The 19398-nt window shown below is 49.7% G+C and overlaps 1 protein-coding gene and 1 long non-coding RNA gene across 6 annotated transcripts in view; one reads left to right on the forward strand and one right to left on the reverse strand.

The window, feature by feature from the left end:
• LOC119460928 (uncharacterized) overlaps positions 1–16536 on the forward strand; it is a 99055-nt gene extending 82519 nt beyond the window's left edge. For 4 of the 5 annotated variants that reach the window (XM_037722066.2, XM_049672696.1, XM_049672693.1 and 1 more), the window contains exons 5-8: positions 4453–4656; positions 7246–7541; positions 11126–11447; positions 12291–16536. In XM_037722066.2, the coding sequence (XP_037577994.1) occupies positions 4453–4656; positions 7246–7541; positions 11126–11447; positions 12291–13544 (2076 nt within the window). In that variant the 3' untranslated portion in view covers positions 13545–16536. The remainder of the gene's footprint in view (positions 1–4452; positions 4657–7245; positions 7542–11125; positions 11448–12290) is intronic. The other variant, XM_049672694.1, reaches the window with a different exon arrangement.
• LOC125947594 (uncharacterized) overlaps positions 1–19398 on the reverse strand; it is a 144788-nt gene that overhangs the window by 36441 nt on the left and 88949 nt on the right. The window contains exon 5 of the long non-coding RNA XR_007468418.1: positions 11700–11778. This is a non-coding gene — a long non-coding RNA (uncharacterized LOC125947594). The remainder of the gene's footprint in view (positions 1–11699; positions 11779–19398) is intronic.

Raw genomic sequence — 19398 nt, forward strand, 5'->3', positions numbered from 1 at the left:
ATCCCGCGACCATGTGCTTAGCAGCCCAACACCATAGTCACTAAGAGCCTAACCTAACCTAAGTAACTAACTTAACATAACTTAACCTAATTCAAGAAGCTCGCTGGTCGCTCGCATCGTTGCCGATTCGATGTTAGCGGCCAGGTACGTACACTGTTCGTACCAGGTGGATGTGGCATGAGTCAGCCACTCGGCGGTGGGGGCAGGCAGAGTTGGGTTTCGGAGTACCTTGTTAACACCGGCCGAGAGCTATTTCGTATAGATACTGGTACAAGACCCCCCCTCCCATCAAAGCACAAATACTGCAACGGCCACGCCAACACAACACACAATCACCGGGAATGTGGACCACGCTTCCTCCATCACTTCCTTTAGATAATGAATGTGACGAAAGATAGAAAAAAAGGCAAGGAGGCACATCCAGAACGAAAATACGGTTTGCTACCCTGCACTGAGAGACGGCGGAGGTAGAAATATAAGAATAAATTAGAGAGAGAGAGAGAGAGAGAGAGAGAGAGAGAGAGAGAGCACATGCACACTATCACAGTCTTACGATCACCGCACGCAATCACAGCAAACGACTAAACATTGACTAGTAATCACAACAGCCACAGCAAATGACTATAGTAACACTATAGTCGGGTACAACATTAGAAGGCAGTGGAATTTTCCCCTCAAAGGCGGATGCACACGAGCCTCCGCCTATGGGCGCGCACTCCAGACTGGCGTCATGCGCCAGACGGCCGGTGACCCGACCCCGCCGACGGAGAACATGGCAGCCCGCGCTTCGAACTGGGCCGAGTCGGGCCATGCGGGAATATTTCTTTAGTCGCGGAGGCAATCGGCTGCCACGCTTCGGTCATCTGGGCGGCGGGGCCTCTCCTGCCTTCTTAAGTTGCACTCGACTATAGTCAGTGCTAAAGTCCCTTGTGGAGGTATGTTGTCCTTAAAAACAGTAACGATGCTTTCGAAGCCCTCTGCTGCGACGGCTTATGATGAGGTCGGTAAAATGATTTGTTCTGAAAATGGTCTGTCATCAATGCGAGCTATGGCGAAGTCGCGAGTTATGGTGTATGTGCGCACTGTATCGAGGACAGTCACACAAAACGCGTACAACGAAAAGCGCGTTGTCCCTTCGCGACAGCGCGTCGGTGCCAGTGGCAGCTCGACACGACGGCATTAAACGCTATAGCGTAACGCTATTAAAAACGCACGGTGAACGAACACGCGAGTGGCTTGAGCGTAACGCAATAAGCCCCGCGTGTACTGAGCCTCACCGCGCACTCGGCTTCCGGAACAAATTGCTGACTCATGCCACGAATCCATCGTGACGTGGATGAGTTGCACCGAATCGAGCCCCGCGCGGATCGGTGCCGATGGACTACGTCATGCTGCGTTTACGGACAGAATCGGCGATTTTGTGCGTCCTTTGCACTTCTTTTTAAGCACACGCGGACAAAGCGGAGAGAGAGAGGAAGAGAAAAGGTAAGAAGGTAAACCAGACGAACACTCTAAACCTGGTAAAAGAGTATTTTCGGTAGGTTGTGTTAGATTATGGTGAACAACGAGAGCGAGAGGATGAACACTACGACTAATGCCCATCCATAGAAGCGTAAGCTGATGGAGGGGCTTTAAGCACGACTACAGAGAGGGCAACTGGGCCTGCTGCACTTCGAAAACTGCAGTTGCGCGTGAACAGCTTTCAGTGCCAGCGACGGACGTGGTCATATAGGCCAAGAGAATCCTCGTCTCCGAAAATGCACTTCAAGTTGGTTTAACTCGGTCATTCAAAGAAGCTTGTTTCCACGAGAAAGATGCGCATTACTGAAGCGAGAAAATGGCAAGAGAGACTTAGCAAACACCGTTGAATAAAGAAAATGAGCTTATTCGATAGAAACTAATGAGATTCGCGGTGGTCAGTACGTGTGACCAGCATGCTTGACTGCCTCCCTGAACTCCCCGTGGAACTCAGCGAAACAGCTTTTACGTTTCCTCAGACACAAGACAACATCGTATCTTCTGGGTGCTTATAACGCCAGTGGTGAGCATTTTTTATCACGAGCACTATTCCGCACCGCCTTGTCGTGCAACTGCACGAGAAGCTCCGTAGCTGTCGCTGAGCGAGCGAAAGATGTCCATCATACCACAGGTGTCCGGGCAGAGCTAGAAAGCTTCCTTTGCCAGGAATTAAAAGCAGCAATGTTGAAAAATAGTGCACGTGGACGGCAAAATAAGAAGACTATTGTGGGACACAGGGAAATAGTTATAAAATGGTATTCGTGAGCGGTAAACCACGGACTCTTAAGAATTAACGCGGTTTGTAGAGAGAGCGTCTGGTCATCGTAACGAGGGCAGAGATATGCCAGGCGCTCGACCGACTACTGGCATCGACAACGCTGGCACGTTGGTGTATCGGCCGTTCCAAACCGGAAGTAATTTAGCAGCGAACCGACTGGGAAGGCAAACAACGAACAACGCGCTAGCGCAGCTCTTTATTTGTCTTCCTCTTCTCTTGGTTGGTGTGTGTGCTGAAGGCGCTGAGCAGCAACTCTCAAGGATGTCTTACCAACAAGCCCAGTTCGCTTCAGCGTATATCGACATTAAACGGTTACTACGGCACAGCTCTAGCTGGAACCACACAATATATGCATGGAGTGACTGTGTGACTGTTTTCACTCGCGCTCGCAACTATCGGTCGCTGCTGTGTGGTCGTGAACAGTCAGCCCCACCGAGCAACTTGAAGCTTCGCCCGCGTCACTGGGGCGTTCCTCGAAAGCAGTCTGGAAGCGTAGTGACTCCTGGCGTTCAATCTACTGCTTGTCACTTCGTCCGTCCGCGGAATACAGTAGTTGGCAAAAGTTTATTCGTTTATGCTAAACCACAAGGCTCTTGCTAACGCATCAGACGTCGAGGCTCACGCAACGGGAAATGAAAGAGTTAAGGTGGATCGAGGGCCTAACACGACGATCACGGCGACAGTACTTTAGACTTTGGCTTCGAGCAAGAACCATAAAACACATTACCACCGCAAATACGTGCCACTTATTCTCTGACTGAAATACCCAATTTATTTCTTTGTGATGCCAACAGAAGCGGTGCTAATGCAGTTATGACCTTCTTTTTTGATGGTAAATGACTCAAAGACCAATCTGTTAGGCTATGATTTAAACCTACGTGAGACACGAGCGCGATCAAAAAGCGGGTTGCACTGACAATTTTGACACTGATCATCAAGACGTCCTGGCCCTGCTACTACCGAGCGGTGCTCTTTCAGCCTACCATTTAGGTACTTTCGGTATGACCAATATTGCATCGGCCACACGAGGGTGGAATCTTGCAAACCACTTCAGTTATATATACACAGAACCTTCCTGTTTTACACGAACAGAAAGGCTTACTATAAGTCGCGCCATTGACAATCGGACACATGCATGACAGATTGTCCAGGAGTTGAGAACAAAAACTGGGAGGGCCGCCTTTTCCCGCCACTTCCCTTGCTGGTGGGACAAGTTGTAGCACGCATGCTCGGTAATAATGTTGCGTTTGATGGTTGTTGCTTGTGTAGCTTACGTAAATTTCACTTGTAGTCCAACGCTTGCGGTGCCTGGATGTTCTCTTAGTGTGCCCAGTTTATATTGTGCTGGCAACATGAATCAGCAATCTTGTGACCGACTAAGACGCAGATAACTACGCTGAAAGGCGGGTAAGCGAGCTATTGTTCCTAGAGTATATTAGGGTTTTGTTAGAAGATTAGCAGAATTGGAGAAATTTTTAAAAAAATGGATAGTTTACATAATTTTGTCGTGCACAGGTCCGAGAAGTAGACGCCGACGGATCAAAGCAACTTGCGGATAAAGAATGAACCGCGGCCAAATGCAACAGACAAGCTATAGCGGATGATTTCGCAGATGGACCAATCTCTGATAAAACCGGGTTCGTCATCAATGGCGTGCTAGTTTTGTGCGGTTTGTGGAACGGCATCAAGCGTTGTAACCGGCAGCAGCGGTATTTATCAAGACGTCGACCAGCCCATATGGGCACTTCGCCTGAACTCATACTTTTTCGCAGCAATCACCAAAACCGGCTTTAACACTTGCAATTCGATACATATGAAAATTAAATGTCAATGAAAAGAGAAAGAAAACAAGTGATAAAAAAAAAGTCAAACATTAGAACTACCTGTGCGACATTTTCTTTCCTGCTGCGTCTTATCTAGTGTATATAAATACATTTCAAGTAAACAAGTCTAATGTGCGTATGCGGACTGCTCGTCACAGAAAAAAAAAAAAAAAATTAAATGCTGTTGCTGCCGTTTGAGAGGTCGTTTTCACCTGTTGTCGCGTTCGTCCCCATCTGCTTTGAAGGAAACCCCGTGCATTTCAGAGGTGCGAACGAGTTCGAGAGTCTGCGCGAAGATCCAACACCACTTCTGATTTTCCTCGCGCGTCGCAGGCCTTGGCGAGCACGCTGCGCCGGCTGGGCTGGTCGTACGTGGCCGTGATGTCAACGGCGGAGGACAGGCCCCGCCAGCTGTCGCGGTCTTTCCTGCGCGTGGCCCGCGACATGGCCATCGACATCATGAGCGCCGACGCTCCCGGGGGCTTCTCCTACCAACAGGTGCAAGAGGCGCTGGGCTCCACGACGCAGCTCGTCGAGGTAATGAGCCAGTAGAGAGAGAGGCCATCATTTGGCTGGAGCAACGGGCCTACCGATCAGCTCCTAATCGCACTTACGAAGCAGAAACATAAAAAAAGACGCAAGTGCAGGAAAGGAAGAACACACAAAGCGCTTTGTGTGTCCGCCTTTTCTTGCGTAGAAATCCAAACATGACAGAGGTTTACATGAGGACGGATAGGCCAAGTGATCGACAGTCGACGGACAAGGGAAGCTTCAAGCTGCAGCCAATGTTCTGACAATCAGCGTGTCTTCGTCTAGGCCCTTATGAAGACAGGATGTCTTTGTCAGGGTATAGACGAATACAAGGCAAGTTTGTGTGTCTTCGTCAGGACCTAGACGCCTAGACGAAGACAAGGATGATTGTCGGAACGTTTGCCAGGTCGAAGCTTCCCTTACCCGGCCACTGTGGATCACTATTCTGCATAGTTTTATATTAATAACACTAGGGGCAAATGTGGCAAGGGTGTCTGCACGCGACGCCACTGTATGGCTATTCAGACGGGCAGCATATGTATCTCTGTAAATTTCGTCCTTGTAACTTCGAACGTCCGTCTTGAAGCTGACTTGCGATCGTAAATCTGCTTCACGTGGCGATGATAAGCCTCATTCATAGTGCCTAATTTAACCATTAAACTGGTTTCCTGTGTCGGAACATTACGAACAAAAAGCAATGGTTCAGATTTCGAAGGAAAATAGAAGACATCTAAGCTTCACGACAGGCATACTGGAAAGAGTCGAGATTAATTTGTGCACTGGAAATAGTGTGATAAAGTGAATTAAGTGAATTAAGTGCGAATGTTAAGCACTTGACAGCTTTAAAGAAACAGTGCGAGCCTAGCAACATAGTGTAACTACAAATATAATTCAGAGAAGCTGCGATGGTTTATTAAGGAAGCCATGTCAAATGACAGAAACATCCATGTACTATCCTGAATTCTTGTTGCAGCGGAATGACTGCAGCCACAGATTTTCCTCTAGTGTATGATGAGAAACTCTATGCCTTTTTCCATACGTGCCTTCTCAGTGAGTACGCTTCAAAAATGCGAATTGAAGATGCCATACAGATAACTCCCGCAGCATGCCTGATAAGCTAGATCAGCGTATATGAAACTGTGGCCCTCTGACCTCCAGTGTGCTCGTGAGGGTTGGAGAAAAAAAGGAGAGAGGGGGGGGAGAGGTTCGCGCCAATTTTTTTATAGAAGCGCGTCATCCGGGTCTCCACGTTGATCCCAGATCAAATAAGAAAAGCGCAAGGCTGTTATTAGGCTGTAAGTAGGACTTCCAACTATATTCAATGAAGCCTGACGTCAGCGCTCTAATCTGCTGCATGTAACGCCACTTACCTTATATCGATCATAGTGTGAACGACATATAAGCTAAAAATTAATCTTGACAAGGCAAGGCATAACAGGATTCACTATAATTGTAACACTATCACTTGATATCTTTCTCGGCGCTATTTTCCTGAAAACAAAAGCAGAAGAAAAATAAAACGTGCTAAAGAATTAAGGCTCCCTTAAATGTGAGTCGGTAGGTAACAATACTTTGTCTACTAAAAATTGTGCCGTTATAACGTTTGGGGCCAAAACCCTGGCTCACGTACGGCTTTCGGTACAGTCAGAGTGGCGATTTGTGCGAGATGGTCCGTGTCTGTGAGCGCAAAAATTCACTGACGATTACGATACTCCCTAATGCGAAATTTGAGCGCAGCTCTATACGTGTTTTCATTTCGCGATATATATTTCGCGGACAATCTGTCTCATGCGGCACACCACAAACGGAGCGAAGTGTGGCGCGACTGCCTCGCTAATCGGGAGATCGCGAGAGGCAGCGCGTGGGTCACGCATGGTCGCGATTCACAGCAGCCGCCGCAGACAGACCTCCGCTCATGCAGCGCTTTGTTTCCATTATATGTGGTATCGGTGGATGCGCTCGCCGCATGCCATCGGTGAACAGACGACGGCGCGCAGCTCTGGCGCAATCTCGTAGCGGTCGTCGCCCCAGAGCCCATCTTGCGCTTCGCTATGCTTTTCGTCTCAAGAGTTCGCCATGCCCTCCTCTGCTTTCCGCCTCATGGTTCCGCTGCCGCTCCACTCTCCTCCTCCGCTTTCCTCCTCGCGTTCTATTCGCTCTCCCCGTCTTTCATCCCCCGCTGCGCTCCGCGTTCGCTCTTTCATCCTTCGCTGTGCTCGTTCACTCAGAGGGACGATGCCGAGGCACGCCGACGCTCAACGCAAGAACGTGCGCCTAAGAGCTGCGCTCTTAAAACATTTTCAGTTCACGTTCCGGTTCGGTTTGACACCCTGGTCGGTAAAAGAGGAACTTATCATTGTCGCCGTCTTTCATCCCCTGCTGCGCTCCGCGTTCGCTCTTTCATCCTTTGTTGTGCTCGTTCGCTCGGTTACGCAGAGGGACGACGAGGCACACCGACGCTCGACGCAGAAACGGGTGCCTAAGAGCTGCGCTCTCACACCATTTCAGTTCACGTTCCGGTTCGGTTTGACACCATGGTTGATAAAAGAGGAACTTATCATTGCCGCGCTCATCTTTCCAAATGGCGACCGACAGAGTGGCTGCCGCGCGGCTGCACTGTTCGTGACCCCCGCTGAGGCCAAGGCGTTCCTGGTGAGCTACGAGCCTGATCCCGACGCCGCCTTCTCCTGGGTCCTGGTGACGCCCGGAGACGTGACGGCCTCGCTGCCCGGGCTCCTGTCTCCGCAGAAGCTGCGGCGCCTGCGTCACGTGCTCTTCGCGGCTCCGGACGACGCGCAGCGCCCGTCCGAGTACGGCGACTACCTGCGCGATCTGATGGACAGGGACGGGTCGGCGCCGCTACTGCAGGAGCTGCGCAAGACTTACTCCAGGTACCACGATGGTCACACCCACGTATAGACAGATTGCTGCACGCACACCGGAGAGACGACATGCCGGCTTTAATGAAAAACGGCCTCGCTTACAGTACTGGAGTTAGAAGGTTTCCGTTGTTGCTTAGTGGCGTTGCCGTTACACTGCTAACCACGAGGTCGTGAGATCAAATCTCGGCCACGGCGGCCGCATGTCGATGGGGGCTAAATGCAAAAAAGAAAAAAAGAAAGAAAAACGCCCGTGAGGTGGCATGTCGGAGGACATCTATTATTATGATTATTTCTTTTGAAAAGATATATACACTTGAGAGGAAAGGGTAAGCGAGGAGCAGGCTGTCAAGTGCCACCGGAAGGGGCAAGACGCCTGCTTACTCTTCAGAAAGGGGGAGACATTCACACTCGGAGAACACGCGTACAACGAGCACGAACGAGCACGGAGTCTTCCGATTGGGTGAACACCACGATGGGTAGTCACGTCGCGCCTTACGCATACGTTGCTGTACTGTAGCGAAATATTATATTGTGCTTGGCGTTCCAAAACGAAGCAGCTGCGCAGAAGAGCAGCGCTAGAAGATGGGACAAGATAGGAAGGAGCACACCGACACTGCTCTAACAAATGTAAGCGCTTATTACCATGATGCGCCTTTTTTTACAGAGACGAAACAGCATTACCAAAACCAAGAAAGAAAAAGGGTGGCACACGAGCCATTCTCATCACAATGCCCTAGCAAGAGAAGCAATTTCTTTCCTGGTCACGTTTCAGAGAAGGAATGCTGCCACAGTCACCTTTGGAGCGATCAATCTCGAAAGCATCAATTATTTATCTTATCAGGGTGTTGATAAACTAATCAGGGTGCTTGTGTAACGCTTCACACTCAGAAAACGTAGGTCATTTGCACTAGGGACAATGCAAGCCGAGATTTCCACAGATTGCAGGCTTTCCCCTGTTATCCTTGTGCTCTCTCCATCTATCGTTAACACATCTGCCTGACTGGCCGACACGTCATTTTCCGCACGTCAAAGGCCAAGAATACACTACGTCCTGCGCACATATTCTACAAATCGGTTCTTGCGCTTAACCGTGCACACTCAATGCCTGCGCGTGTCACAATTGACCTTTGCACAGTTGTTAGTGAGCACAGTGTCAACGTGCCCCGTCTTCTAGCGCTGCTTTTCTGTGGTCATGAACCAAAGAGCCCGCCAGTCAATTCTTGCAAGCTGCTGCATTGCTTGAATGCTAATGAATTGTCCCTAAGTGTGAACCACCGCGTACTCTCAAAGCTATTTACGCAACAACATTGACAACTGTTACCGTAGGAAAGGCCATAATCGCCCTTGGTGACTCGCACACAAGTACTGGCATACACACAGCGGGACATGTAATAGTTACAGTCTGTGAGACAGGTGTCTCGCATACTCTTACTAATGGCACCTTCGGCTGGTTGTTTTCGCGCACTCTCGAACGCTCCCGAAAGGCCCATCTGGTTCGGATGGTCGAAAAGGGGCGCTCTGGCTACATTCGGATGATCCTTTCCGATCGCCCGACACCAGCGGTTGCGCGATCGCACTCCTGGATCAGAGCGCCGAGAAACGCTCCCGGTATCGACGTAGGAGTAGCCGAGAAATCTGGTCAGTTTTCGGTCACGTGACCACGCCCGTTCCTATGATTGCGCTTATCTACGTTGCGCTTATCTACGTACGCTGTCATGTTTCCCATCTAAATGCAGCCGGCGGCGGCGCTGGCCGCGCTAGCGGATGTTCCCCCTCAGCTATCGTTTCCTTCCCTCTCACTGCTCCGAGTAGCAGCAGGCTGTTCGGTTGGCGCAAAATGCAAGATATCCAAGAATCGTTGACTGCTGAGCCAGTTGGTGCATCATGTTATGTCGTTGTGCGGAATAAGGATGGGAGGAAACGATGAGGACAGCTAGGACAGGCGCTCTTACAACTAAAGTTTATGGCATAGTTTTTAAGAAGGCGGAGGGGGCGCGCGTACGCAGTCAGAAGGAAGATGCAAGGTTCATACAGATTCGCATGCGAAAGTTCCAAAAGCCTAACACCTAATAAGATAACCTATTCCTTTATCCATAAGCGCTACTAACGGTATTTCGCGTTTATCTGGCTAGCCTCAATGATTTCCCTCATCAGTCTGTCATTAGACTTGCCGACAATCGTTGCATTGTCAAAAAGCGGAGTGCGATCGCAATCTTTAATGTGCGCAGGTAGGTGCATACCACCCGCTGCAGCCTTCAAAGACGATGATTGCTCCCTGAGTCGTTCGTTAATATGAGGACCCGTTTGGCCAATGTAAACTTTACCGCAGCTTAGCGGAATCTTGTAAACGAGCTCAGTGGGGCAAGTCACAAAGAGCAAGATATTTATATACCTCATTCTTTGGCGCTTAGCCGTGCTCCCTAAAGGGCTGCAGAAAATAGCGCCTCTTCCTCTCCACAATTTATCTCTCTCCTACTTCCCAGAGTGCCTCCGGAATCGGCCCACTCGGATTCGTAGGATCACTGCGACCATCAAAAGATGCCATGAATGTCATTCTTGTTGCCTTGGAAACCTGAACTTTACAGTTTGGGCTCACTGATGTGTCCGACGGCTACATTTTACACAGACTGCTGAGGAGTTTTGTTTAGAGCCGAACACAGAACATCTGCATAACGCGTGCGGTGCTCTACTATTTGAGTTACGGTGGCGGCTGTACCACCATCCACCGGCCGCATTTGTTGGTATTTGAGCACATATGTTATAAGCCTAGCCCTGGCAGTTTTTGCCAGCGCCATTCACCGACCGCAGTGGCGGATGTGGAACATCCTTTCAATCGCAGGCGTCACAACGCACGTCACTGTGAACGTCATAGCAGAGAAACTGGCCAATGCGCCAAATCGGTTCCCACCGGCGACAGTATTTCCGTGCACTTTCATTTCTCTTTTATTTTGTTTAAAACATGAAGCTTATCGCAAATTTAGCCCTCATTCATAATTAATTCTACATTTCAATTAAAGAAAGCAGGAAATTCCCCCTACACTTTCCTTGGCTTCCTTGTCTTTTCGCTTCATATGGTTGCTACACTGGCACATACGTACGGACGCACGCACGCACGCACACCAAAGAAAAACTGACACCGACTAGACGAAGCAGGAGTGCACAGCATAGAAAGACTAGCTGTTGCGATTTGTCTGCATATCCTAAATTCATTTTGCGTGTTCTTTGTCTTGAGGCACTTTCCCACTGCGGTTGCAAAAACAATAAGTTAAGCTTAACCCAGTTCGTATATACGAGTAGAAGGTAGTGGCGGTCGGCGCTAAAGACGCATGTGCATAGTTCGAAGAGCTGTAGCGTTAGAATGCAACTAGAAGAGAGAGAGAGAAAAAGGGCGGATATAAGGAAGGCGGGGATGTTAGCCAGTCAAGAGGCTACCCTATATTGAGGGAAGGGAGAAGGGGAAGAGACAGAATGGAGAGAGAGGGCGGGGTATAGAGACGTGCATGGACAGTACTACAGTGTCGTAGGCGCTCGCACAACTACAAAGTGCGCTAAGAAGGTCGCAAGACATCACAGAAGACGTTCTTTCCCTGCAGGAACGACGTGGTCCAGCGCTGGGACGACGAGATGAGCGACAGCGCGGACGCGGTGGCCGTCATCCGGGCCGTGTGGGCCATGGGCGCCGCCCTTCGCGCCGTGCAGCGGGTACAGTGCGGCCGCGGCACTGACTGCCTTTTCGGCGGCCGCCAGGGACTCAGTGCGTCCGTGCTCGAAGCGCTCGACTCGCTCAACTTCAGCATGGCCGGCGCCGGTGTCGCTTCGCTCAGCGACACGCCGCTCAAGTTCTCGCACGAGAGGCACATCGCCACGCTCAAGTACGCCGTCAAGGCTGTGTCCACCAGCGGCGAAGTGCTGCAGGTAAGAACTGCAGTGTTTGCAAAAACGATCTCTTCACTCTTCAGCTTGCATGTGTGGAACCGTAGCTTCTTCACCCGGTGGGCTGTCGTCGCTAGTTAGCCCTCTCCCTTTGTTGCTGCTGGAACAGCAGCTCAAAACCTTGTCGCGAAATGGCTGCCAAAGAGTACCGCGAAAGCCCCCGCTTTAACCGAGACTTCGAGTGAAAGCGCCAGATTGCTTTTGCTTGGCTATAATCAATTCAAGCAGGCTTACCATGGCTCAGGTCCCGCTCGTATCAGTCCTGGCGCTTGCTTTATCCGGCGTCTGGATCTGTGACCGCTCGTGAAAATGGCTGCGAGAAAATAGGATAACGGAGAAGAAAGTCGCTCTGGTGGCTTCCAGCGCAAACTGAGCGAGAGCAAAATCTTTGTTTTGCAACTTGCCACTCCACATGTGGAAATTATAGCATACAATGAAGTCGCGAACATTCTAAGAGCGCATGATCAAGGAAAATATTTGCATTCTGTTTTTCTTGTACGTAGGTGATCTTTGCGAGCATCTACACCAAGTATGATCAGCCTTGGAGCTATTTATTCGGTCATTTGGATGCTAGAGGTCAAGTTCAGTTCTTCCTGGCTGTACGTAGCTAAACCAATCCCATTTGGGAACTAGTGTTGAGTAACACTTTATCGACGCCGTCAGTATGATGAGAAGCTTGCCTACCCATCCCATCCCTTTCACTTCTGCCTCAATCAACAATCTTAATGTAGCCAACTTGAACCTGCTTACGTTAGTTTCTTTGCGTTTGCTTACCGCCTTTATTTTTGTGACTAATGGTTTTGATCTATCGCCGTCTTGCTGTAGATATCCGGCTACACGGACGATACTGGCCTCGAAGTAGACGACGTCCTAGTACCCACCCGAGGCCCCTTTATACGAGGATCCGCCATGGAAGCCGGCAAGACGAGCGTCAAGCCGTCCACCAGGCAGCGCTCGTCTAACCTGCGCGCCAGCAACCTGGAGATCCAGAACGAGGGCGAGCCTCAGCCGCTGGGCGACGACACCACCAGCTCGCCGACGCTCTCGCAGACGGCCTCGGACGAGGACTACGGAGCGCTCGCCGAGAAGGCGTCCACGGCTCCCGGAGCCGTCCGACTGACCAAGCCGAAGCCCTACACCATATGGATGGCGAAGCCCTGGACGCTCGCCATCGTCATCATGTCCGGGATCGGGATCCTTCTCAGTGCTTACGTCGCCGTCTTCCTCCTGATGAAGCTCTGCGAGGGCGTAGTGCGCAAGGGCCACCAACTGACGTCACTCCTGCTGCTCCTCTCGGTCGTCAGCCTCTTCTTGTCGGCGCTTCTGTTTACCTTCCGGCCTAGGCCTCGCCTGTGCGCCATCCAGCAGTTGGCACATCACACCAGCTACGCGTTCGCGTTCGGCGCGCTGCTTCTCAAGGGAATGCACCTGAACGCCATGCAGAGCGCCGGACTCGGGGGCCGCGCCAGCGGTCTCAACCAGCTGCTCACCATATGCTTCCTCGTAGCTGTCCAGATGGCGCTCGAGGCACAGGCCTGGATGCTCTCTCCGCCTCGCTCGTGCCGGCTGAACCAGACCCGGTTCTTGCTGCACCAGGCCTATCCGTGCGTGGTGCTGGCCCTCGCCGTGCTGATGGCCTTCCGGACGCGCAACTGCTCCTACCAGCGACGCGACGCCAGAAGCCTGCTGTGCACCAGTCTCCTGGCGGTGCCGATCTTGGCTGCGGGACACACGGCGTTCCTGCTGTTGGGACCCGGAGAGCATCAGATAGCGGCGCTCAGCTTCGCGCTCATCGCCACGGGGTTTCTGATTCTCGTGGGCATCTTCGCTCCATACCTCAGGGCTCTGCACAAGCGGGGCGGCTACGGCCACAAGCCGCTCAGCTACTCGGATTCGTCGGCGTCCGCCTTCACCACCTTCCAGCACCACCACAAGGACAGCGGCTCGGCGATACCCGAGTGTTGCTACGTTCGCGGAGGCCGAGCCGTCACCATCGTGCATCAGTCGAACAGGAACGGTGCCGGGCCGTCTCATCACGTCAGGAACCCGCTCTACATTCCGGGGTCTGCTTACCCGTAAGCGCCGGGAACTTACCCGACCGCCGCAGGCAGACAGGACTGCGCCAAACGCGCTCTCAGGACTAAAACCGAGCCTGTGACCTTGATTTTTTGTGCAAAAGACATGCGGTTCCACAACCCACCTCTCTCGACGGGTTTAAATAGCAGTGCACTGTGAGAACGCAGGACTGTATACTTTTGCCCGTGAGCGACATCTTTGCCGGCTTTGAAAGCGCTGCTCACCTCTTTGAAGACAACGTGGCCCTGTGGCAGACTGTGACCGTGCCGCGTGATTTCTCATATGTGCCCGCGTCTAAGGCTGGGTTAAGGGAGAGCCACAGGTGCTGCAGCCCCAGACCTTAACCACTGAGACTAGGTGTAAAGGGACCACGTGTATCAAGATGCGTGAAAACGAGGCCCCCGTAGCCGCCATTTGTCCACCCATCCGCCTCTGCATAAGGAGCTGTGAAGACCATAGCCAAAGGTTTTCTTTGGATTTTCGTGGCTTCCAAGATTCTTTCGCGTTGTGCGTGCTGGCGCCAACCGGTGAGATGAGTGCATCTTTGTGCCTGAACGACGTGCCTTCGAATGAGGAGTGAACAAGACATCGCTACAAGACTTTCCGCGTTATCTTAGAGGTACTGCGGCGGCGCATTTAGGCATAGACAACGTTTGGCGTCGTAAGACGCGAACATACACATGTTGTCGTGAACACTGTTGACAAAGCGTACCGACAGCATTTGTGCGCGAAGGCATGAGGTATAGGAAGGAATTCTGTGTGTCATAGAACATCCTATGTACAGCCCCCAGCGCAGCTGTGTACAGCGCGGTAGCAGTGTGTCCAGAAGGGAACTTGCACTGTTTGCTGTAGGCTATTGATTCGAGGTAAACTGTATTTGTGCATGTGTCATCAGAAGCATGCTTATGCTTCTCGCTACGCAAATGAATGTTACTGTTCCCATTATCAGCGTACCGCTCAACGGGAGGCGAGCCTGAGCAATCACCAAGGTGCAAGCCCGGGACATGTCATATCGCCTAGCGTAGCGTATGGCTCATCACTCACTGCAGCTGCTGCCCTAATGATGATGATGATGATGAGATAATAATCATCATCAATTCTCCCTTGAAACGTGGCGGTGGCATGTACCACTACCTTCCAGAACACTAAGTTTTTATTCAACTTTAATGTCATAGATATGTTAAATTTCAACTCCTTTCTGCCTATAATAAGCACCTGTCTATAATAAGCGCAAGGCCATGAACCAGTTTTGATTCGACGTCACTCCGATTCTTCTCCACTTATGTCCACTAATCTTTCAAACGTCTCTCGCTAATGTTGAGCGAGTCAATTTTCACCCCATTACTGCCGTCTTTAATCCCTAGGGCTTCGTAGAGACTGATGGCATTTTTAGTCCAAGTGGAGGATGGTGTCGAAGACAGATACGATACAATAGTATTTTGTCGACTGTGGCTTGGTGTCGCTTCCACAAAATGATTCGCTTTCCGCACAGGAAGGGAAAACAATGCTACGTGTGACGACTGCGGCTGCGAATTAAACTATCGAGCATGCTCTTTGCCGTTCGCCTCGCCATAGAAGACACGGAGAGACACTCGCGACCGTGTTGGCCCGTCTCGACTATACTATAGCTGTTTTCGCATCAAGCAATGCTGGGGTGCCAGCATATTTTCTTCACATTAGAAGTCGGTAAAGGCGCTATTGAAGTTCTTACGTTAGAGTAGCCCATTAAAGAGACTATACTGCTGGGCGTTCTCCACCCCCTCTTTATTTTCTTTCTTTCGCGTTCTTTTTTTCTCCGCTGTGTGTTCCTTCTTTCTTTCCCCCTTACCCTTCCACCAGTGCAGGGTAGCAGACCAGAAGCTTCTTCACAAATTTACCTCCCTGAATTTTACATCTCATTTATCTATCTCTCTCTCCCACTCTCTCGGTGACATACTTATCTACTTCTGGATGCATACCCTGACATTATAACAAGACATGTGCAATTGTCTCGGCAGTATTTTTGCATGCTCAATCACAGGCAATCTTCTTGGGCGAACGTCTTTTTGTAACTTCGCGTTCTTAGACAGCCTGCCTTAAAAGGAAGCACAGAGGGCTGTGCCACCCGCCGTGGTTGCTTAGTGGTTACGTTGTTGGGTTGCTAAGAACGAAGTCGCGGGATCAAATCCCGGCCACGGCGACCGCATTTCGATGGGGGCGAAATGCAGAAAACACCCGTGTACCTAGATTTAGGTGCACGTTAAGGAACCCCAGGTGCTCCAAATTAATCCGGAGTCCCCCACTACGGCGTGCCTCATAATCAGAAGGTGGTTTTAGCACGTAAAACAGCGTAATTTAATTTAAATTAGGGCCGTGCCACCAGTGGTGGCTTGTTAGTAATGGACCGCTTGCTGAGGAGGAAAGAAGATTGTCTCGACCCAGCGCATTTCACTAGATGCGCGAGTGCACGCTCCCGGGTTGGACACAAGTGCGCTGGGGGCAGTATGTAGCCATCGTTCCATGCTCTCGCGAGGTCTTCTTTTTTTTTGTATTTGTTAAGACACAGAAGAACATGCTTAGGACATTCTTCGAGAACTTCATAGGTGTCACTGGCAACCTCTACTATTGGTTCCCTAATAAACGGGTGCTGAGTGCCATTTCTATAGCTTGTTCGCGTGGTGGAAAGGAGAGACATGCTGTTACGGTAACAAAGACACGAAGGCTGTCAACACGCGTGCTCATGACAGTATTACAAGTCTATACCACTTGGCGGCAAATAAAGCATGAAATGGCGTTTTCAAACTGCCGTTTCGTGGAACCTGTGTTGTTTCTTTTCCACACGTCGCCTTTAATCTCTACGGCCAGGAAATCAGACCTTCAAGGCGTATTGAAGCTTTGTGATGAGCTCTTGGGCATGTATCTGTTGTTCTGTTTCTGTATTTTTCTGCTTACGGAAACGAGGATGATCTGACAGTTGTCGCTGTTACGAAAAATAAAGTATTATTTTACGTCCGTGTCCGTTGCGTGTGTGTTTTCTGTTATGAAACACTGCCATGACGCCAGCAGGGAAGTCACGACTAAGTGCCGTAAGTATGCATGTTATTAGGGAGGGTGCAACACTCTCGACATTGCTAACTGAAAGTTGATGATATTGTTACGTGTGGTAATATGATTACGATGATTACGATGATAATAATTATGATGATAATTACGATGATAATATTACGTAATAATATTCCGGCGGCCTTTCGAAAAATCGATTTTTTTTAATGCTGCCTAGTGAGTTACGCTGGTGCATTGTGATGAAGTTCGACGGATAGCCGAAGGGGCAATGCACGAAATGCCTGGACATGAACACAAGACCATAACAGGCCCCTTTAATAAATAAGTCCGCTGCGACGGCCTTCAAAAAAGTCAGAATCAACAGGGTTTGGCAAATAAATTCTGAGGAATCCCGCAAGGTGGAGAAAGCCTTTCATCAATCAACAGGGTTGCAATGTGGTTGAGGTTATAAACCGCTTTACGCCATACCATGCGGAATGTCTATAGAACCTTCGCCATAGCCATTAACTTCGCCTTAACCGTTGACTTAGTGCAGTATTTCGTTGAGAAATTAAGCAGGCTCTTTTTTTTTATCAATGGGAAACAGCTACAAGGCGAGTACTTGTTACGACTGTATATTCGGGGACCAAAAATCAATTAACGAAAAGCGGAAGTCAAATCCGACTCTCCTGATGATCTCTGGAAAACTCAAAGTTCTTGCTCCCATTCGTTTTTTTTTTCTTTTTCTGCCAGTGAATTACGTATACAAAAATTGTGCAATTAATGGTTTCTTCAAGAACAACGAAATGTAAGCTGCGCAACGCGGAAGTACTAGACGAGAGACACCTTAAGGAAAGGCGCATCGCAGTACACTCGTGTAAGTAATGACCAATGAAACAAACAAACAAACAAAACGAAAACGTGGCGGTATCACTAACGCCACGGACTCAAAAAAAAAAGGACAAGTGACCTTCAGCTAATAATAAATAAATCAGAGGTCACGGGATCCAATACACCGAACATCTACGCGCAAATTTCCGACACAACTTGCCACACGTTACGCCGAAGAGAGCCGATACACAAGCATTCTCTTCCGCGTAAATGGAGGCCGCCTCAACCTGTTATTAATCTCTACTTAACCAGTCAGGAAAAGCAATCCCTATAGTTCGCCTCACCTGCCCCAATCACGGCTAGTAAAGACATGTCCAGAGGGCGCGCTTTTCGCTGAAGTAGTGTACGGTTAATCGCATGGCCAGGCAAAGTTACGAAAGCGATACACGAGTTGCGAGACTTCGCTTCAACGTCTGGCTGTGTGCCTGCCTTCAAGACAAGCTTTAATGACCATAGGCTACCGAGATTGAGCACCAGGTTGTTGTGTAATGTTATCCTGTAACGCCGCTCAAGTGAGTTACAATCATACAAGAGGCCAACAGTCAATGAAGCCAAGGAAAGCATAGGGAAAATTAAGTGCGGTCTTAATTAGAACGCGGAAATAGTGAGGAAAAGCGAAACGAAAGTGGACGAAAGGACAACTTGTCGCAGGTGGCAGTCGAAAGCACATCTTACGCACTACGCGTGCAAGCCTCCAACATTTGTGACTTCTACTTCGCATCTATCGCCAAGAGTGGCGCTGGCGAACACTCCCATGCCCGGCCAGATCTTTTACACATCAACAATTAACCAAGGAAAGTGGATGGGTGGGCAGCCGTCACCGTATAGCTCAAATGGTAGAGCGTCTTCGTGAATAATACGTCCAGCATCAGGTTTCGGCTGGAATTTTCTTCTTACGAACGACTCTAACTTAAAAGCTTTTATTGCGAATACGGCCCGGAAGCTCAGCCCCATCAAGTTTCGAGAACATTTTTTTTCTGCGCTAAAACGACCCAAATAGGAGTAAATACTTAGAAATCCATAACGTCGGGCTGACGTACCGGTGTCGCGAGGTCTGGCGCGACGCTAAAGAAAGAAGAGAAAAAAAAATTCGGCGAAATTTACAAAGCTTTCTGTTCGTAAGTGCTATTTTCCATTGGCTAGCCGCCTTGGCTAATAATATGTACAACATCAAGATCGACTGGAAATTTCTCTTACGAACAATTCTAGCGTAAAAGCTTTTTGTAAATATGGGACGTGAAAATTGTTTTTCACAATTTCCACAAGCTATCCCGCACACTAAATTAAAATATATCTTTCAAAGATTACCTTATAAAATGATTCAGTGTTGCTATTTAGTATTCCTTTAAGAGTGAACGCGGGCGTTTATTGTAGGCGGTGTTTTACTTTATACGGGGTAAATGAGCTCCGGTCTTTATACGTATAGGAGACGTTGCTGCGCCGTGTAATGACCTATTGTTGCTATAGGCGGGTTTAGGCTGGCGATCGAGGCCGGCAATTGCTCCGCCTGATCGTCTCTTTTATGTCACTCTTTTATTGTTACTATTACGATCTGTCGAACAGTTCAGTGTCTCGTAGAAATGTGAGGAGAAGGCGTGAGCCTTCCTTGCGGACTACAGCAGATCCTTCCGGAAACACAAGGTGCTGAAGACACGCATGTGGGAGGCCTCTCTTTTTTAAGTAAGTTGTTAAGTATAGAGCGTTAGCTTGGGCACGACCACAAAAAGTGTCCAATGTCTCCTGTCTCTTTGCACGGAGCATACACAGGGGATAATGTTGGTTTTGAGCGAATTGGTTTGTCATACTTCAACAAGGTTTGTGTTTAGTGCGTACGTCCGCGTCTGTTTTGGGCCGCTTATTTTCCTTGAAGTACACAGCGGAGGAATCGGTATGTCCCGTCTGGAATGCCCATGCAGTGGAGAGGGGGGGGGGGGGGGGGAGGGGG

The sequence above is a fragment of the Dermacentor silvarum genome, chromosome 8 (assembly GCF_013339745.2).
Source record: "Dermacentor silvarum isolate Dsil-2018 chromosome 8, BIME_Dsil_1.4, whole genome shotgun sequence".
Taxonomy (NCBI): Eukaryota; Metazoa; Arthropoda; class Arachnida; order Ixodida; family Ixodidae; genus Dermacentor; species Dermacentor silvarum.